General features: G+C 48.5%; 1 protein-coding gene across 1 annotated transcript in view; it reads right to left on the reverse strand.

Moving 5' to 3' along the window:
• Positions 1–710: 710 nt before the first annotated feature.
• LOC108799303 (mucin-2-like) overlaps positions 711–18881 on the reverse strand; it is a 57833-nt gene continuing 39662 nt past the window's right edge. Inside the window, exon 6 of the mRNA XM_018571153.1 lies at positions 711–1023. Within this exon, the coding sequence (XP_018426655.1) occupies positions 711–1023 (313 nt within the window). The remainder of the gene's footprint in view (positions 1024–18881) is intronic.

Consider the following 18881-nt stretch of genomic DNA (forward strand, 5'->3'; position numbering starts at 1 on the left):
CCCCACACAGTCACATCAGTCTCTGTACAGAGGAGCTTACACTCTAATGTCCCCTCCCCCCCACAGTCACATCAGTCTCTGTACAGAGGAGCTTACACTCTAATATCCCCTCCCCCCACAGTCATTTATAATACTGAAGGGGAGGACGGATGTCAGATGGAAGACTGAAGGGAAGGACTGAGGTCAGATGGAAGACTGAAGGGAAGGACGGAGGTCAGATAGATGACAGAAGGGGAGGACGGAGGTCAGATAGATGACTGAAGGGGAGGACGGAGGTCAGATAGAAGACTGAAGGGAAGGACGGAGGTCAGATAGAAGACTGAAGGGGAGGACGGAGGTCAGATAAAAGACTGAAGGGAAAAACGGAGGTCAGATAAAAGACTGAAGGGAAGGATGGAGGTCAGATATGAGACTGAAGGGGAGGCCGGAGGTTAGATAGAAGACTGAAGGGGAGGCCGGAGGTCAGATAAAAGACTGAAGAATGAGGCTGGGGTTCACTTTAATAACTGCTTGCCTATTTTTAGAATCGGAGCTGAGAAGCTGCAGAGCTTTTAAGTCACGAGCGTGACGGTACACAGGCGTCCGGTGGGGTGACACGGGCAGTTAGGTGGGGGTAATGTTCTGCAGAGAAATGACTCCGGTCTAAAGACACTTTGTCATTTCAGCGGCCGGCTCCTTTTAATTAGCGGCGGGGTGGTGATCGATTCACCTCATTGACGCCCATCCACAATAAAGTGCCAACATTTATAATTAATGTGCCGGATGAAATGGAGGCCCTTGCGGTCCCGGAGATCCATTGACCCGCCATCAGCGAGCTCTTTGGCAGAGCGGAAAGCAGATGTCAGGGCCTTTTGCAGCGCGGAGTGCTCCGGAGCTCGGCGATAGCGGCCGTCTCTGCCGAGCGTGAAATGTCTCCGTTCTGGCGAAGTCACACATCGTATATCATCCATTTCCAGACACATAAATACGGAGCCCGGGCGGTGACAACGCTGCTCGGAGCTCCTGGAGTGTGTCTTCACATTACTGCAACCCACACAGGGGAACAATACAGCACACAACCACACGGAGAGACATGACTGAGGTAGCATAGGTGTCCCCATTCTTTTCCGCTACAAGCCCCCAAGACCACCCACCACCCGTCCTTATAATAACTAGACCACACTCCAAACTGGTATAAAATGGCCTTGGCAGCCGTTTAGTAACAACTTTGATATATAAAACATACTATATATAAACAATTATCAGAATTACCTGAACAAAGTTGCAGGTGTTTGAAGGCCGCACCTTTGATCCGTTACTTGCGGCAGTACTACAACCTGTTAGGCCCCCAGCCGCAACACACCGCCTCGGGGACAACCAACAACTGACCGCATACACTCCCAATATCAATAGATGCATAGAGGTCCCATACCAAGACAGGTCCCCCAAACCTTAACCACCAGCACCTATTATATGTTCCTATTTATTTACATTTTTTAAATCGTTTTTTTCATTAATTTCACTTATTTCCTATTCCGCTCGGTAACTCGCAGGTACTAAGCAGAATAGCCGAGGCGAATGCCGCCCCGCGGCATTCGGCTATTCACTCACTCACTGCCATTCGACCACTATGAGAATAGTGGGAAACAGTGAGCTGCCGGAGCTTGGGCTCAACCGATCCAGATGTTGGATCGGCTGAGTCGAAGTTCCTCTGCAGAGGATATTCGGCTGACCGAAGGCAGCCGATGTACGGCTGAAATCAGCCGTACTGAGCCGGGGTGAATGTCCGAACGTCGTTCGGCTCACTTCACTTCGGCTGCGCTATTTACTCGGCTTCCTCCTGCAGCTTTGTGAACAACCCCCTTTAGTTTCCAACAAAACAGTGCTACTGCCTTGACTCGCTGCGTGTAGGGAAAGAGCACTTGGGAGGTGTAGTTCCGGGGTTGTGTCTATGACAGTTGGAACTGAGCTTCCACCTGCCATAGGCAGCCGATGTAATGTTATCATTCTGTGCCGCTGGCTGCAGCTCTGCAGGTTCCTGATGACCTCCACGGCCAGAGTATGTAGTTCAAGTCCTGGGGGCACCTGAGTACCGGTAGGCACACGAGGGAAAGGTAGCATAACTATATACTCGGACCCGGGTGTGTGCATACGTGACCTCACACCCTCAGATACTCCAATGATGTCACAGGTAATATTAAGGATGTTTCTCAATACAGGAAAATAAATAAATAATCCCAGGCGTGATCTAGAAGGGGGAGGGGGAGCTGTCGGAAAAGGTAAAAAGACATTGACACAAAGTAATTCATTCTCTGTGTGATCACCAATTGCACGCCGATCTGGACGTGTTACAGTGAAAGGAAATTGTTTTTTGGAGTATTCCTTTAAGAACATACAGAATGGTTATTGTATCTTTTTGGGGGGAAATGTGATAGAATGGAAAACCGCATTACGGCGCAGACAGGAAATGTTATTCTCACAGCAGGAAAACAGAGGACCAAAATCTTATTATCACTGAGCGCTCCGTGTAACTGCGAGTCACAAACAAGGTTTTCTGTGTGAAGAGAACTTTCGGGTTTTTTTTTACATTTAGGAGGGAAGAAAACACAAAGCGTCTCGGGGAATTTTCCACATTCCGGATTCACTGACATTTACCCGATTTGTGACATAGTGAATGTGATGTCACTGGATGTTCAAAGCAATAAAAGTTCAGTGAATGATTGAAGTACAGTGGAAGTGGTGAATCTGAGGGCTGTGTATGTATGATACAGCACCGGAGGTGAAATGTTCTAATTGTCTATTCCTAAAATTATAATTTCTCTATGTATAATGAATCTAATATACCTCTAAAAATGTGTATCTGATGTTCTTTGGCTTATATATACACAACATGGCCAAACGTAGGTGGAGTTCCTTCTCAGCAATTGAGTTCAGGTGCCTCCAGTGAAGGGTTCTGTTAATACTCCATCATACGAAGACATTGTAGACAATTGCGCTCTTCCAGCCTTGTGGTCACAGTTTGGTGAAGACCCTTTTATGTTCCACCATGACTGTCCCCCGTGTACAAAGCCAGCTCCATAAAGACATGGTGTGATCAGTTTGGTGTGGAGGAACTCGAGTGTCATGCACAGAGCCCTGACCCCAACCCTACTGAACATCTTTGGGATGAATTGGAGATTGCGTGCCGGGTCTTCTCATCCAACATCAGTACCTGACCCTGCAAATGGGCACAAATTCCAGCAAACACTTCAAAGTCTTGTGGAAAAGCTTTCAAAAACAATGGAGGAAGGTATAACTACCAAGGAAGGCCAAATCCATATTAATGGCCATGCTTGTAGAATGGGAGGTCTTCAAAGCCAGCTCCATAAAGACATGGTTTGAACGGTTTGGTCAAGGAAGCTGGAAGTTGAGTGTCCTGCATAGAGCCCTGACCTCAACCCTACTGAACACCTTTGGGATGAAATGGAGATTTTGATCCCGGTTTTCTCATCCAACATCAGTACTTGTGGGAAGCCCTCCTAGAAGAGTTGAGGCTTTTTTAGACACAAAGGGGGACAACTCTATATTAATGGCCATGGTTCTGGAATAGAAAGATGAATTTGGGAGCCAGGTCTTCTCATCCAACATCAGTACCTGACCTCAAAAAAATGGGACATATTTCTAGACACCCTCCAAAACCTTGTGGAAAGTCTTCCCAGAAGAATGGAGGATGTAATAGCCACAAGGGGGGGGGGGGGCAACTCCATATTAATGGCCATGGAGGGCCAACTCCATATTAATGGTCATGGAGGGCCAACTCCATATTAATGGCCATGGAGGGCCAACTCCATATTAATGGCCATGGGGTACCAACTCCATATTAATGGCCATGGGGGACCAACTCCATATTAATGGCCATGGGGGACCAACTCCATATTAATGGCCATGGGGGACCAACTCCATATTAATGGCCATGGGGGACCAACTCCATATCAATGGCCATGGGGGACCAACTCCATATTAATGCCATAGGGGACCAACTCCATATCAATGGCCATGGGGGACCAACTCCATATCAATGGCCATGGGGGACCAACTCCATATTAATGGCCATGGAGGGCCAACTCTATATTAAAGGCCATGGGGGACCAACTCCATATCAATGGCCATGGGGGACCAACTCCATATTAATGGCCATAGGGGACCAACTCCATATCAATGGCCATGGGGGACCAACTCCATATCAATGGCCATGGGGGACCAACTCCATATTAATGGCCATGGAGGGCCAACTCTATATTAAAGGCCATGGGGGATCAACTCCATATTAATGGCCATGGGGGACCAACTCTATATTAATGGCCATGGGGGACCAACTCCATATCAATGGCCATGGGGGACCAACTCCATATCAATGGCCATGGGGGACCAACTCCATATTAATGGCCATGGAGGGCCAACTCTATATTAAAGGCCATGGGGGATCAACTCCATATTAATGGCCATGGGGGACCAACTCTATATTAAAGGCCATGGGGGACCAACTCCATATCAATGGCCATGGAGGACCAACTCCATATTAATGGCTATGGGGGAGCAACTCTATATTAAAGGCCAAGGTTTTACAATTGGATGTCCAACAAGCTCACATAGGTGTGATGGTCAGACATCCACCAACCTTTGGTTGGATAGTTTATAAACGAAAAACTACTTCTTCATTTACACCAAGTTTGGTCTGTTATCCAAATCAATTTAGTAAATTTTCAAAATGTTCCCCTTTATTTCTTTCTATCTCACTTAATTTACATAAAATGTGCACTTTTATAGGTTTTATATGATTTTTTGCCTTATAGCAATTGTTATAAAGGCAAAAAAAAGCACACAGGTTCTGACATGGGGGGTGCAGAGAGCACGCAGGGCCTGACATGGGGGGTGCAGAGAGAGTACACAGGGACCCATAGATCACACGGAAGGATCCACTCATCACACATTGAGGGACCCATTGATCACACGGAAGGATCCACTCATCACACATTGAGGGACCCATTGATCACACGGAAGGATCCACTCATCACACATTGAGGGACCCATTGATCACACGGAAGGATCCACTCATCACACATAGAGGGACCCATTGATCAACCACGCAGATCAGATGACTGATTGTACATTCCCCGGTTCTTCATGTAACGTGTTTTATAGAGCTTGCTGCTTTTACTTTAATGTCTAATAATACTGATCTTTGTCACAGCAATCAATACTATTTTAGTGTTCTTTTTCTTTTTTCTCCGGCAGACTTTACGGGGGACCTTATTTAGCCGGCAGGTTTTTCCAGGCCGTCTGTAAATTTCTGGAACCCGACGTCTTCCGCGCAGGGTCTGGAGTGGGGCCAGCTAGCCCGTGACATTCATCTTTCTGCCGTACTTGGAGTAACGCGCGCTACGCCTTGGCTGCAGCCGGCACCACAGCGGGGGCACGGGCAAAAAATGTTCTGGCAAACGCCATCTATCGATCTGCAGGTCTTTAGCATTCCTTTTGCCTCTCTTCCTGCCAAGAAGCCATTAGAGGCTCGCGGTGCTTTTCTGATGGAAAATTGCTGACAATTAAAAGGAGGTTTAGGAGAGATAAATGACACCAGACCCGCAAACTCCTCTGTTTCTAAACAATTTTTTTCTTACTGGACCCAAACCGACTTTAACCGCTTGAGTACCGGCCTGTAACACCCCTTCATTACCCGGCCAGTCTTCAGTTCTCAGCGCTGTGATAGTTTGACTGACAACTACTCCGCCATATAACATGTAGCCAAATTAAGTTTATATATAATATACCAAAAGAGTAACCCCCTCCTCCCCCCCTCCCAATTGTTTAATTTAGTTTATTGCATATCAGGGGCATAACTAGAAATCACAGGGCCCCATAGGAAAATTTTGTATGGGGCCCTGTGATTTCTAGTTATGCAACTTGCAGAGCCCACCTGATATCCCAAATAGCCCACCTGAGAGTGACCCTGCAGAGCCCACCATAGACTCTCTATGGTGGGCTCTGCAGGGTCTCAGGTGGGCTGCACACCTCTTACCTGTCAGCCCTGATCTGCTGTCTTCCACCATGGTCGCTGGCAGGCCCCGCCTCCTCTGTCGCCAGGTCCCACCTCCTCTTATGTCGCCAGGTCCCGCCTCCTCTTCTATCTCCAGGCCCCGGCCTCCTCCTCCCTTTCTGACGCTGGGCCCAGCCTTCCTCCTCCACAGCTGCTGGATGTCACTGGCTCCGCAGCGGCTGTGAGGAGGAACGCGCCGCTGCACAGATCACTGACAGGTTGTCGGTGATTTAACAGCCACACGTTCCTCCTCACACCCGCCAGTGACAGCCAGCAGCCTGAGATGCCATAGTGACCCAGGCGGCCTGCACGGCATCAGGGGGATGTCCTGGCCAGGCCCCCCTGTGCCCCGGGCCCCATAGCGGCCGCCTGGGTCGCTATGGCGATTGTTACGCCACTGTCACATATGCAGTTCAGCAGCCAGGGGTCAGGACTATGCAATGCACAGAACAGCTTGCACATTTTACTGGTCAGGAGTTATTGCCCCTTTAGTGATCAAGGGTCAATGTCCCTTTAAATGTTGGTCAATGATATGTGCCCCTTTAAAAATCGGTGGTCAATAGCGTGTGCCCCCTCAAATGCTGGTGATCAGTGTTGAGTACCCCCTTAACTGTTGGAAGTCTTTGGTGCTTTTGTCTCATAACACCGGTGGTCACCCTGCCCCCTTTATGGTCAATATGCCTCCAGTGTGCCCCCATTTTGTTGGTGGGAGCAGTGTTATTAACATAGGATCGGTGATCAATAAAAGTGCCAGAAAGGAGGGGGGGGGGGTAAATTTTTTATTACATTTGTGATTTTTGTGATTGGCTGTCACAGAGATCACATGACACAGAGCCACTCTGATTGGCTTCATGCATTTTGCCTGTGATCCGTGCTGCAAGTGACAAAGTGATCATGGGCATTCTGAGCTCGCCTGGTATGCGCACAAACATTGAACAGACCACCATAAGCATAAACAGTACTCTAAAATATTGGAAAGTCTCTCAATGGAGTCATGTCTTAAATGTCCTGTCATATATAGTGTGGAGAAGAGTTGGAGGAATCCACATCTTACAGACTGGGGGTAGTGACCTGTACTGACTTCCCAATCAACTGTACAGAGTTACATTTTATACCATTTCTATCATTCCTGCTGTGATGTAGTTATATTCATAAAAAAGTGATTACACTCATGTATAAGAAGATGCCAATCAGTTAGACACCAAACATGACTATGCTACAATGTCCAGCAGGCGAATGGATCACATTAAAGGAGAACTATGAGGGTGGGGGGGTGCTTTTCACTCACCTCATAGTTCTAGCCGACCTGTGACAATGAGACTGTCACAGGTCGGCTCAGTAGATCGGGAAGTGAGCGAACATATACCGGTGCTCGCTCACCTCTCGATCCTGTCACTGCTCTCTGCCGTGACAGGGGAGGGGCTGGATTCCCCCCTCCGATCCGCCAGCGCTGACTGGCGGAACGGACGGGGGAGGGGGCGGGTACAGCCTCTAGATAGGCAGAGCCAGCTGTCAGTCACGCAGCTGGGCGGATCCTGGCACAATTGTCGGGATCCGCTTTAGCTGCGGCGTCTCAGTATACCGCGAGCTGTAGCTCCCTATATACTGAGCCTAGGGTGACAGGAGGACGCTAGTTTGTGTCCTCCCGTTACCCTAAGGAGAACTATGGGGAAAAGCCCTGACCCCATAGTTCTCCTTTAAATCTCCTTAGAGAGATATGCACCCAATTTATACCATATTTAGCGTCTACGGAATTGTACGTTCATTCTGTCAAATAATATGTTTTTTTTACTGGATTGTGTAAACCTTGTCAGGAAATATACAATAAGCTTATTGACTCAACACCTATTCAGAAATAGATTGGCAAGTCCCTGTAGGATTGGCAAAGGGTACCAAGTAACACAGCTCTGTGGACCTGGAACCTCCGGCGGGGAGCAATTTTTCAAGCATTTTTTGAAGGAACAAATGTACTGGGTAATGTTGCACGGGTTGACATTACCCGGTACATAAAAAAAAAAGGCAGAGGGTGTAATACTCTTTTAAGCTGAATATATGAATGCTCTAAATCAGATATGAAAGAATCCTTGCCCCCGAAAGGGCTTCCAATTTTAAAACTCTGTTACATTCCTATCTGGCGGGTGTCACAGACACTTCTTAAAGGTCAGAATTGCCACAGCAGATGCTGAGGATGGTGCGTGTTAAAACACGTGGTCTTGGCTACTGTTTGTAGGTGTGAGGGGATAACTGTTGAGTTAACTGCCCAGAGATGATCACTTTCAGTCTGTTGGTGCTTAGATTGTTGTCCTGCGAGCTGGAAAACATGAGGCTGAGATTGCAATACGTTACACCAGGCAAACCTTTTTTTTTAGTTTGGATGAAGTGGGAAAGGGCTAGGCCCTCTGTCTGTGGCCCCAATGTCGCAGAGAAGGAAAGCAAGTGGAAATTTAAACTTGTAGAGTTGCCCCTAAAACAAGAGGGAGGGGATATTCTCCAATGGGATAATCAAAACAAACCCATCGCACACCTGACCGGATAATACCCTCAAGTATCGGGTGGGTGCCAAGCGACCACGGATGCCTCCGCAAATCAGTATAAATATGAAGAAGTCACTCGCACTCCAGCTCAAGTACAGTCAATATTTTATTGACCTCTGTGGTGTCTCAACATGGCCACGTTTCGGGAACCCGTTTGGTCCCTTCATCAGGCAAACAAAGTCTTTGGTCCCTTCATCAGGCAAACAAAGTCTTTGTTCCCTTCATCAGGCAAACAAAGTCTTTGGTCCCTTCATCAGGCAAACAAAGTCTTTGTTTGCCTGATGAAGGGACCAAACGGGATCTGAAACGTCGCCATGTTGAGACACCACAGAGGTCAATAAAATATTGACTGAACTTGAGCTGGAGTGCGAGTGACTTCTTCATATTTATTCACCAATGGGAGACAGCTGTTGTGGTGACAACTGCCTAAGAGTGGAACTCTCCTGTGGCGTCTCTGGGACAGCAAATTAAGGGAAATTTCCCCAATGGTATGTAGCGATAACTCCCGGAGGAGCCGCTGGTGCCCGGTTCACTTCTAGTCGGTCTAGGGGATGATCTTCAGCCGCACACCCATTAGTACTAACCGCCCTCTTCTGGTGTCCATAAATTGATGTCCACTTCAGTAGTAGAATGCTAAGTAAACAGTTTATTGAACATCTTCTTTGGGAGAGAGGGGAGGGGGGGGGTTCTAGGTGTCTAGAGGTAACCATCGGAAGCTCCAGACTCACCGGACTTTGTAAAAGTAGCAATGCAGAGCCACCCGATCACATCAGATAACCATTGATGTACCAGACAGTCCGGATGGATGCAGATCTTCAATCCAGGAAAGACACCGACCATGCTCAGAAGTCCACTTACTTCCAGGGTACTTCGAGAGTCTGCACTGGTCCCGGTTCTCTTCCTCTTTCAGTCTCAGTCTCTCAGGCCTCCTCCATGTTGGAGGCCTCAGGGAAACCTTTCCCTCACTTCAGCACATGCCCAACCCCAGGCCTTGGCCCAGCCTGGGGGGGGGGGCAGGCTGAACAGGACCCAGCCCTAATCCATGGCTGGTCCCGGCGAGAGAGAGAGCACATGGCAAATCCCACCCATATATGTACTCTACCCCAGCATGCACCACTGACAGAGAAGCCCAGTGATTGGCTGCTGTAGTGTACATATATTACAGTATCCACCATTGGCTGTCCCACAATACGACGGAGTCACACTCCGCCTAAGGGGGGTACAGGCAATGTTAGACACTTGGGATTAACCATATAATCGCCGCTACAAGTTTAGCCAGGCTGTCTACAGCCCCGGCTATCACTAAATGTCTAGTAGTCACATCACAGAATCTGATGGGCGCTACAGGCAGTGGCGTCACAAGGGGGGTGCGGCCCGCACCCGGGTGCCACCATTGGAAGTCTTACCCTTACCTACTCTATATATACACTTTATTGCAATGCACATTAAAGCACATTTGCAGTATTGTAATGAAGCACAAAAGTGTCATCAGGCCCTTTGTTCAGGAGGAGCAGAAGGTCTTGTTTTGCTATCTCTGGCGTACCTCATGGAACGATGAAGATACTGAATCTACATTAAGTTCCCAGACAGTAAATCAGACAAAGTCTCCCAACATACGGCGGAGTTGTCAGTGCGGGGTGTAGACTTCTCCGTAAATGGTCGATCAGACAAGGAATGTTTATCCTGCCAGGTGGAAAGCATTTTTCAGTTCCCGCTGCCACTCTAATAATGGCGCAGTGGCAGCGTTGCCTTCACGGTGGCTTCCTCGTCATTCCCAGCTAACATCATTAGACGATTAAGGAGTCATTTGATTCGTTCTGATGGAGCGTTCGCCCCAAAACCCCTTTACGTTTCCTCCCGTGTGATCAGTTCTTTGGCATGCTCTAGGCGTTTCACCGGTGGCACTGGGGGGTTCTGTACACGCTTTGTAGCGCGTGGTCATTTATCAACCCCGGCCTAATAACATGTGCGGGAGATTCCCCGGATCTCCCACTGATAACCCAGATGGACAGATCTGAGCTGACTGATCACCGCAGCTGCAGGAATTCAGGGAAATATGGCCGGGATTTCTTATATCATTATACAGGATTTATAGAGCGCCAATAGTTTGAGCAGCGCTGTACAATATAAGGAAGACATTACAATACAATACAATTCAAGACAAGATGGTAAGGAGGGCCCCGCCCCTGAGGGCTTCCAATCTAAAAGGGAGGGGCCAGTGATACATGATGAGGTCCCTTGTCAACTCCTCCCATGCTCAACTCCAGGACTTCACTAGTCTCCCCCATTCTGTGGAACTCTTTACCCCAACCTGTCCATCTATCTCCTACTCTGACTACCTTTAGGCGATCCCTTAAAGGAGAACTATGGGGTTAGGGCTTTTCCCCATAGTTCTCCTTAAGGTAACGGCAGTACACAAACTAGCGTCCTCCCGTCACCCTAAGCTCAGTATATAGGGAGCTACAGCTCGCGGTATACTGAGACGCCGCAGCCGGAGCGGATCCCGACAGCGATTTCGAGATCCGCCCAGCTGCGTGACTGACAGCTGGCTCTGCCTATCTAGAGGCAGAGCCAGCTGTACCCGCCCCCTCCCCCGTCCGTTCCGCCAGTCAGCGCTGGAGGATCGGATCGGAGCGGGGGGAATACAGCCACTCGCCTGTTACCGCCGTGACAGGATCGAGAGGTGAGCGAGCGCAGGTATGTGTTCGCTCACCTCCCGATCTACTGAGCCGACCTGTGACAGTCTCATTGTCACAGGTCGGCTAGAACTATGAGGTGAGTGAAAATCCCCCCCTCCCCCCTCATAGTTCTCCTTTAAGACTCATCTCTTCAGGGAAGCCTATCCCACCTCAAGCTAACCACTGAAATATCACTTTCTCAAACAATTCATCCCCCACACAGCTCCCTCCTCATGTATCACTGGCCCCTCCTCTTTAGATTGTAAGCCCTCAGGGGCAGGGCCCTCCTTACCATCTTGTCTTGAATTGTATTGTGACTGTTGGCGCTATATAAATCCTGTATAATAATAATCATAATTACTGTTTTTTTCATATCTCCTTGACGCTTACTTATTGCAATCTTATTTTGCCACAGCCTTGCTCTGCTCTCTTGTGTTTTATCCAAAATGGATACAATGGAAACAGAGCCGCCATCTTTACATAGGTAAGGGCTGGTAAGTAAATCATTTTATTTTTTGTTGATACATTTTATTTTGATAAGTACTCTTTTTTTATTATTATTATTATAGCTCTCCTCTGCATCATCCATCCTTGAGAGACAAAGGCTCTTCTCCCTACAAAAGAAGGTCTAGGTCTCCCCATCATTGCTCACGATCTCACCGCAGCTCAAGTACAGGGCACACGTGATGTTTTCAAAGACACGGTCATCTTGGCTGTTAGGTCTCGTTCACACCTAGGCGTATTGCATATGCGCGTCTGTCGCACGACCGTCGCGCGGTTTGTGGTTAAAAAGTGGCGCGACCGTCGCGCGTTTCCGAAGGCTACTTGGCTGTATCCCAATGGAAACGTGCAACAAAACGGCCCAAAGTAGTACCTGTACCTTTTCAGGCGTAGGCCGTTTTGTAGCGCGTTAGGGACGGGCGGAAATACGCCAAGGTGGGAACGAGACCATTGAATACAATGGGATTTATATTTTTGAGCGTTTTGTAGAGCGTTCGTCGAGCGTAGAACGCGCTACAAAACGTTCAGGTGTGAACGAGGGCTTAGGCAATGATGGGCATGTGGAAAACAAGCACTTCACAGTAAATGAATTTGTAACGAGAGAGAGAGAAGCTAACAATACGCAGGTCAGGGATATGATCAACCACACTGTTCAAGAATCCATATCAGCCCTGTTATCTCATGTGCCGGCATCTTCTAATATTAGTTCACAACCAATAGGCTTTAATCCCCCTTAGTACCTAACACTATACAAGTTTGGTCAGACAATATAGAGACCAGTGGCGTACCTAATAACCAAAGGGTCCTGGTGCAATACTTTATCTTGGGCCCCCCTCCCAAGACGGGGGGGCACGGGAGCGGATCAAAGGATCTATGGTGTGCTCTGGAGGGTCTCAGGTAAGTCCATGCTACTGTAACATTAGAGACCACTGGGGGGGCAGTGTGATCCAACCCCGTGCCCCCCCCCCCCCCCCCCCCCCCCCTGGCGGTCTCTAATGTTGCAGTAGCATTCTGGACTTACCTGAGAACCCTGCAAGCACACCATGGATCCAGCATCGCCCACCTGAGACTCTCTATGGTGGGCTTTGCAGGGTCCCAGGTGGGCTACACTGCTCCATATTCCACCGGGGGGGTGCCCAGGACCAGACCTCACTGGGCCTCCCCACAGCCTCAGGCCCTGGTATTTCCGCCCCTGATAGAGACAGCAATGAGCTCTCAAATAAAGGTTAATCTTATCGTCAAAGTATTAGATGAGCTGAAATTAGTGGTGGACTGTGTGGAAGCCACTATAGATTCTCAAACTTGGGTCAGGTGATGAGTCCAAGTCCCAACGGAGGTAAAATTCCATGCGATGGAGCTAATCTTTTTGGCAGCAAATTGGAGGCTTATCACGATGCCGTGCACAAGTGCCCCACACCGCATACAGCTATCTGTACAGGAGGACCAAATACTTGACCACACCAAACAAGGCTATGAACTGATAGCTTATTAGACATACCCAAAATCATATAAACACAAGCAACCCCACCAACGCCCACACGTGACATAAAATAGCCAAACTAAATGCAAACAGCAGAATCACACACAGGGTATAACAGGGCAAGTTCATCTGGGGAGCAGGGCAGCAAGAGGGGAGCCAACAGAGCAGGAGGCCTCAGGGGAAGGAGTCAGGGTCCAAGGATGCAACATTCAACAGGCTACGGGCAACAGGATACAGGTTATGGCGACAATACTGAGGCACCAGCTTCACTGTGAGAAGGGGAAATACCCTCCCAAGTAGCACCAGGTGGAGACCAATTGGCGACAGCTGGGAGACACCCGCAGGTGAGCACCGGAATTGCAGGATCTAGCACCACCTGGAGGTGCTCTTGTCCCTGACAATGCTGCAATATTGAAGGTTACTGGAGGTAAAATGAGACTTAGGCTGGGTTCACACCTAGGCGTATCGAATATGCGCGTTTCGTGACCCGCGTTTTTACCGAGGGCTACTTGTCCGTATCCCAGTGGAAACGCGCGACAAACACGCCCCAAAGAAGCTCCTGTACTTCTTTGGGCGTTGGACGTTTTGTAGCGCTTTCATATGGCCTGTAATACGCCCAGGTGTGAACCATACCCATAAGAAATAATGGCATTTCGGTGTTTGAGCGTGTTGCAGAGCGTTCTAACGCGCTACAAAACGCCCAGGTGTGAACCGGGCCTTATACCACGAGGCTATAAAAACAGAAGACCCCCGTCAGTCGTCATATAGAAGACAAGGCAATGTGAATTAAGGGCAGCAAAATCATATAGGCCAAAGAAAGATTTCCATATTTCCATAGGGGATGGAAGGGTACCCAGCCCTCCTTTGAAACCTAAGTTCACAGGATCTTCCGAACCTCAGAAGCCATTTTGACGGTCTGCCCGCCCAAATCTGGTAAGGTAGGCATGAGACTTCAGTTGCTTTCCCAAATTTAGGCAAAGAATATTCAAGATGCATGGGTGATTCAGCTAAAAAAGGTCATCGGTGGGAGTTCAAGTCGACTCTGTTAGCAGTTTATGTGCCGACTTAATTCTAAAATAAATCTTCAAATTTTATATCACAAATTACAAGTGGGCAAAATCTTTAGAAACAAGAGGTCGTACAATTTGCGCCTCAAGATCAAAAGCACAAGGGCTCCCGCTTTCCAATATTTTTTGTCAGGAAAAAGATGACACTTTTAGATCTACGTGATTATTATTATTATACAGGATTTATAGAGCGCCAACAGTGTGCGCAGCGCTTTACAACATAGGGCAGACATTACAATCACAATACAATTCAAGACAAGATGGTAAGGAGGGCCCTGCCCCTGAGGGCTTACAATCTAAAAGGGGAGGGGCCAGTGATACATGAGGAGGGAGCTGTTTGGGGATGAATTGTTTGAGAACGTGACGATTGAGTGGTTAGGTTGAGGTGGGATCGGCTTCCCTGAAGAGATGAGGGATCGCCTAAAGGCAGTCAAGGTGGGCGACAGATGGACAGGTTGGGATAAAGAATTCCAGAGGATGGGAGAGACTCTAGAGAAGTCCTGGGGGCGAGCATGGGAGGAGTTGACAAGGGAGCTGGAAAGCAGGAGGTCTTGGGAGGAGCAGAGGGGATGCTTAGGGTGAATCTTTGTAACTGATTGTAAATATTTAGAATTTTATCCTTTGGGCTATGGGAAGCCAGTGGAGGGATCGGCAGAGGGGGGTGGGGGATGGAAGCCAGTGGAGGGATCGGCAGAGGGGAGACATTGCCTTCATTTCACATGGAATCTCTCCAATCAGTTATCCAGGAGTACACCAAAGACTGGAAGTCCTCAGTGGATTTATGCTTATATCAATGCCTCCATACATTCCAGCCATTTTTGAGGTTTTGGGTAATCAAATCAACAGTTTCAATTTGCGGCACTTCCTTTTGGCCACTTCAATGGCTCTGAGAACCTTTATCAAGATCCTTTTACCCAGATTGCATTACTCCATCAAGAAAGTCTCCGGATATTTCATTATCAGATGACATTTTACTGACCACAGACCGCACCATCAGACCCTGGTTCAGCATCAAGACAGATTCATTCGGACACTCCAGTCCTACGGATGGATTCGTCAATTTTCGTCCCTCCGTTGATACCCCAATAAACACTCGGACTGCGCGACATGGATTTTACCGGCCACAGCGGCCCCTTTTATTAAACCAAACAACTCTAACAATAACCAAAAATAATAAACCAAATAATATACACAAATAATACTGTAAACAATTGTTGACCTGAGAAGACAGGCTCTCCGGGTCTGTCTATTACAAGAAAAGTCAGCTAGTACCGTCTTAGAAAATTGTGCTCTTTGGGGCACTTTTCAGCACAGCCAAGAATACCACAGAGCTGACTCGGGAGAAGATTCAGACGATCACGTGGAGGGGGAAGACTGCAGTCTCTAGCAATTCTATGCCAGCATCCCCAACTTCTGAAACTGATTGGCACTCTTTCAGCTACACTTCCTATGCTCACATGGGCGCGCTGTGACATCAGAGATTTCCAAACAGGCTTCTGAAACATTTCACTCCTTCATTGGAATTCAATGATCACTTTGATGCCGCAGTCTCCACGGTGATGGCTGAAAATATCAAACCTTCGGAAATGCCATCAACTGGACACTAGTCCTTGGATCATAATGACTTCAGACGCCAGTGCAATAGGCTGGAGGGCATACCTTGAAGATCTATTCGTTCAGGGGAACTAGTAGGGACAGTGTCCAACATTTTAGAGCTGTCACAGTTCCTTGTACTTTGATCCGGGGGCCGGGTTTTGCCTCCTGTCCGAGCTGCTCGGTTTCCTGTCAGTCCGCCCTGAACCTAGGTGATAAAAGGCTTGTGCACCTTTAGCGTTCAAGCAACGTGTCTCCACGCCAGTAGCCGGACCTGTTTTCTGTGGCATTGCCGCTTGTGTATACCTTGTATTTTGTGTCTTTGCTTGTTCTTGTTGTTTTCAGTGTTCCCTACCTGCTGCGCTCTTGCATTCCCTCTGTTTTGTGCGTGTATCTCTTTTGTTTGCTGGGCTGTGTGTTCCCTCCTCAGCATTGTTTTCTGCTCTGTTTGTGGTTGCCTCCTGCTCCTGCGGTTAGTGTGCTCTGCACTATTGTGCACGTCCCTTCTTTTCTCCTGTGCGTTTCCCCTCTGTTGTTCCTGTGCATCTCTTGTCAGGGGTGAGCGCTACATTTACATTTTTAATTTTTATAACTTTTTTTAAAAATTTTGTCTTTTTAATTTTATTTTTAATGCCGAGAGCAATAGCCAGCCTGCTATTGGATATTTCAAGTTGCAATAGCAGGCTGGCTATTGCATCTGCCCATTGCCTGCTGTCAATCAGCAGAGGAGGGGCCTGAAGGAGAAAGTTCTCTATCAGGTCCTCCCATGCTGATTGACAGCAGGCAGTGGGCGGATGCAATAGCCAGCTTGCTATTGGCTATTGCATTTTACAATATCCAATAGCAGGTGGGGTATGGCTCCCAGCCTGCAATGAAGAGGAGGCAGAGAAGGCGGGGTAAGAGGAGCTGCGGCCGGACCAGGAGAGCGACGGATCGGCGCGACATCAGCGGAGGTACGGGGGGCAGCTAGGAATGCAGTGGTCTGTGTCCCCGCTGCCTCCGCCAACACAGGCGCAGAGAGCTGGGGGGATTTGAAGGGAAACAGGCCGCTGCAGCCAAAGTTCTCCTAAATTAGGAGAACTGTGGACCCTGCTTCGTAAGTACGGATTGTCCGTAAGTCGGACGTCCATAACCCGAGGACTGCCTGTATATCTGGTCTGTAATCAGTCTGGATGCTGATTGCTCTGAGTTCTGCTGGATTCCCTGGGTCTGGTGGATTGATTGCTTCCCCCTGTTGCTGGGTTGGGGCCTCAGCATTCAGTGAGGGAGGATCCATCCTCAGACTGTGACTACGCATCTGACTCTGACCAATCCCTGAGCAGGCTGATTCAGAGAAATGCCTGGGAGGTAGGCGATAAAGGTTTGGGGACACCTTCCAGAACTCTCTCTCTCTCCCCTGGGGGTCTCCCTGGGAGGAAGTCTGTGTGCTACAGGATGCCTAGTCTAGGCCTCAGCATGTGGCAGGTGCTGGGGGCCCAGAGACCTAAAATGCTACTGGAAAGGAGACCTGATGGAAGCCGGGCTGGAGGTGGAATCTGCTTTTTGAAGATCGTTGCAGAGGAGCTGGTGAGAGCTGCTGTCTGGACCCCTGTAAGAGATCCCCTCACGCTAATCTCAGGAACTATACTGAAGAGAAGCCAGTTGGTGCACCACAAGTCCTGTGACAGTTCTTTCTAAAAATCCTGGACTATTCCTGGCTGTTCTCCGTGCTACTTCATATAGCTGGTTGCTCTTACAGGACCTTGTGCTACTGTTTCAAGCTGTTGCTAAGAGTGAAGACAGAGTCCTCTAAATTGTTACTCTGTATCCTGCAACCCCAACCCTTTAATTTCTTAATTAATTGAATGTAATGTAATTTCTCCTGGAATGTGTCCGGGCTCTGCACATGAACACTGTTCTTCAGAGATGCCGGGGGACCGTCGCCAGCAGCTCGCGTTTTTTCCAGTCCTATTTGTGGAGTTATAAGAACAAGTGAGTCACAGAGCCGTCGTTAATCGCGCCCCCAACGTGAAGCGGCCGCACGTTCAGCTGACAAACACTTTAAAAGTCAAAAAGTGACACGGCGATAATGAACACACCGAGCTACTTCTACGGCTGTTCAGGAGCTCCGGAACGAGAGTGCATCTGCAACATCAATAAAACATGCTAATACCGGCACAGCCGCACGTTAGACTAATCAATGACCCGGTGAGTCACCGCCGCTACCCGCAAGACGAATAGCGCCTACGCTCCTAATTGAATGCTAATGGAACAAGTTTGATGACTCGTGTTCAGCTTTGCTCCAGCTCGGGTTACTCCTGGACAACGTCTATTTAAAGAATTTTTCATTTTGTTCCAAAGCTCGGCGAAAATCTTCCGTCAGCCTCCAGGAGAACGATTAAAGGAGAACTATGGGGTCAGGGCTTTTCCCCATAGTTCTCCTTAGGGTAACGGGAGGACACAGACTAGCGTCCTCCCGTCACCCTAAGCTCAGTATATAGGGAGCTACAGCTCGCGGTATACTGAGACGCCGCAGCTGAAGCGCATCCCGACAATTGTGCCGGGATCCGCCCAGCTGCGTGAGTGACAGCTGGCTCTGCCTATCTAGACGCAATGTGGCCATGGAGAATCCAATGATTTGGAGGGGCGTCCCAGTACTTTAATTACAATAAAATACAATAATATAACCCAAGAAGGAAAACCGCTGCAGCTTTCCTTTATTCCATCTCCATCTACCTTCCTGCGTCAGGTCCACTATGAGTATCATGCCAGCCCTCCACCCCAGTCTCTGCATGCTGTACCTTAGTGGAAAATCTTTGCACAGTAGCAAATTGTATGGAAATTGTTCTCTGCTTTCTGATTTCCATATCCTCAAATAAGAATTCCCCGGCGTCCGCCAGCTGCACTGAATGTCTGTCGATCATTATACTCCAGAAACTAATGGAGAGCTGTCACAATACCCAAACACCCTTCGGAGACACCCCCCCCCCCCCCCAC

The sequence above is a fragment of the Nanorana parkeri genome, unplaced genomic scaffold (assembly GCF_000935625.1).
Source record: "Nanorana parkeri isolate BGI_ZX_2015 unplaced genomic scaffold, ASM93562v1 scaffold1688, whole genome shotgun sequence".
Lineage (NCBI taxonomy): Eukaryota > Metazoa > Chordata > Amphibia > Anura > Dicroglossidae > Nanorana > Nanorana parkeri.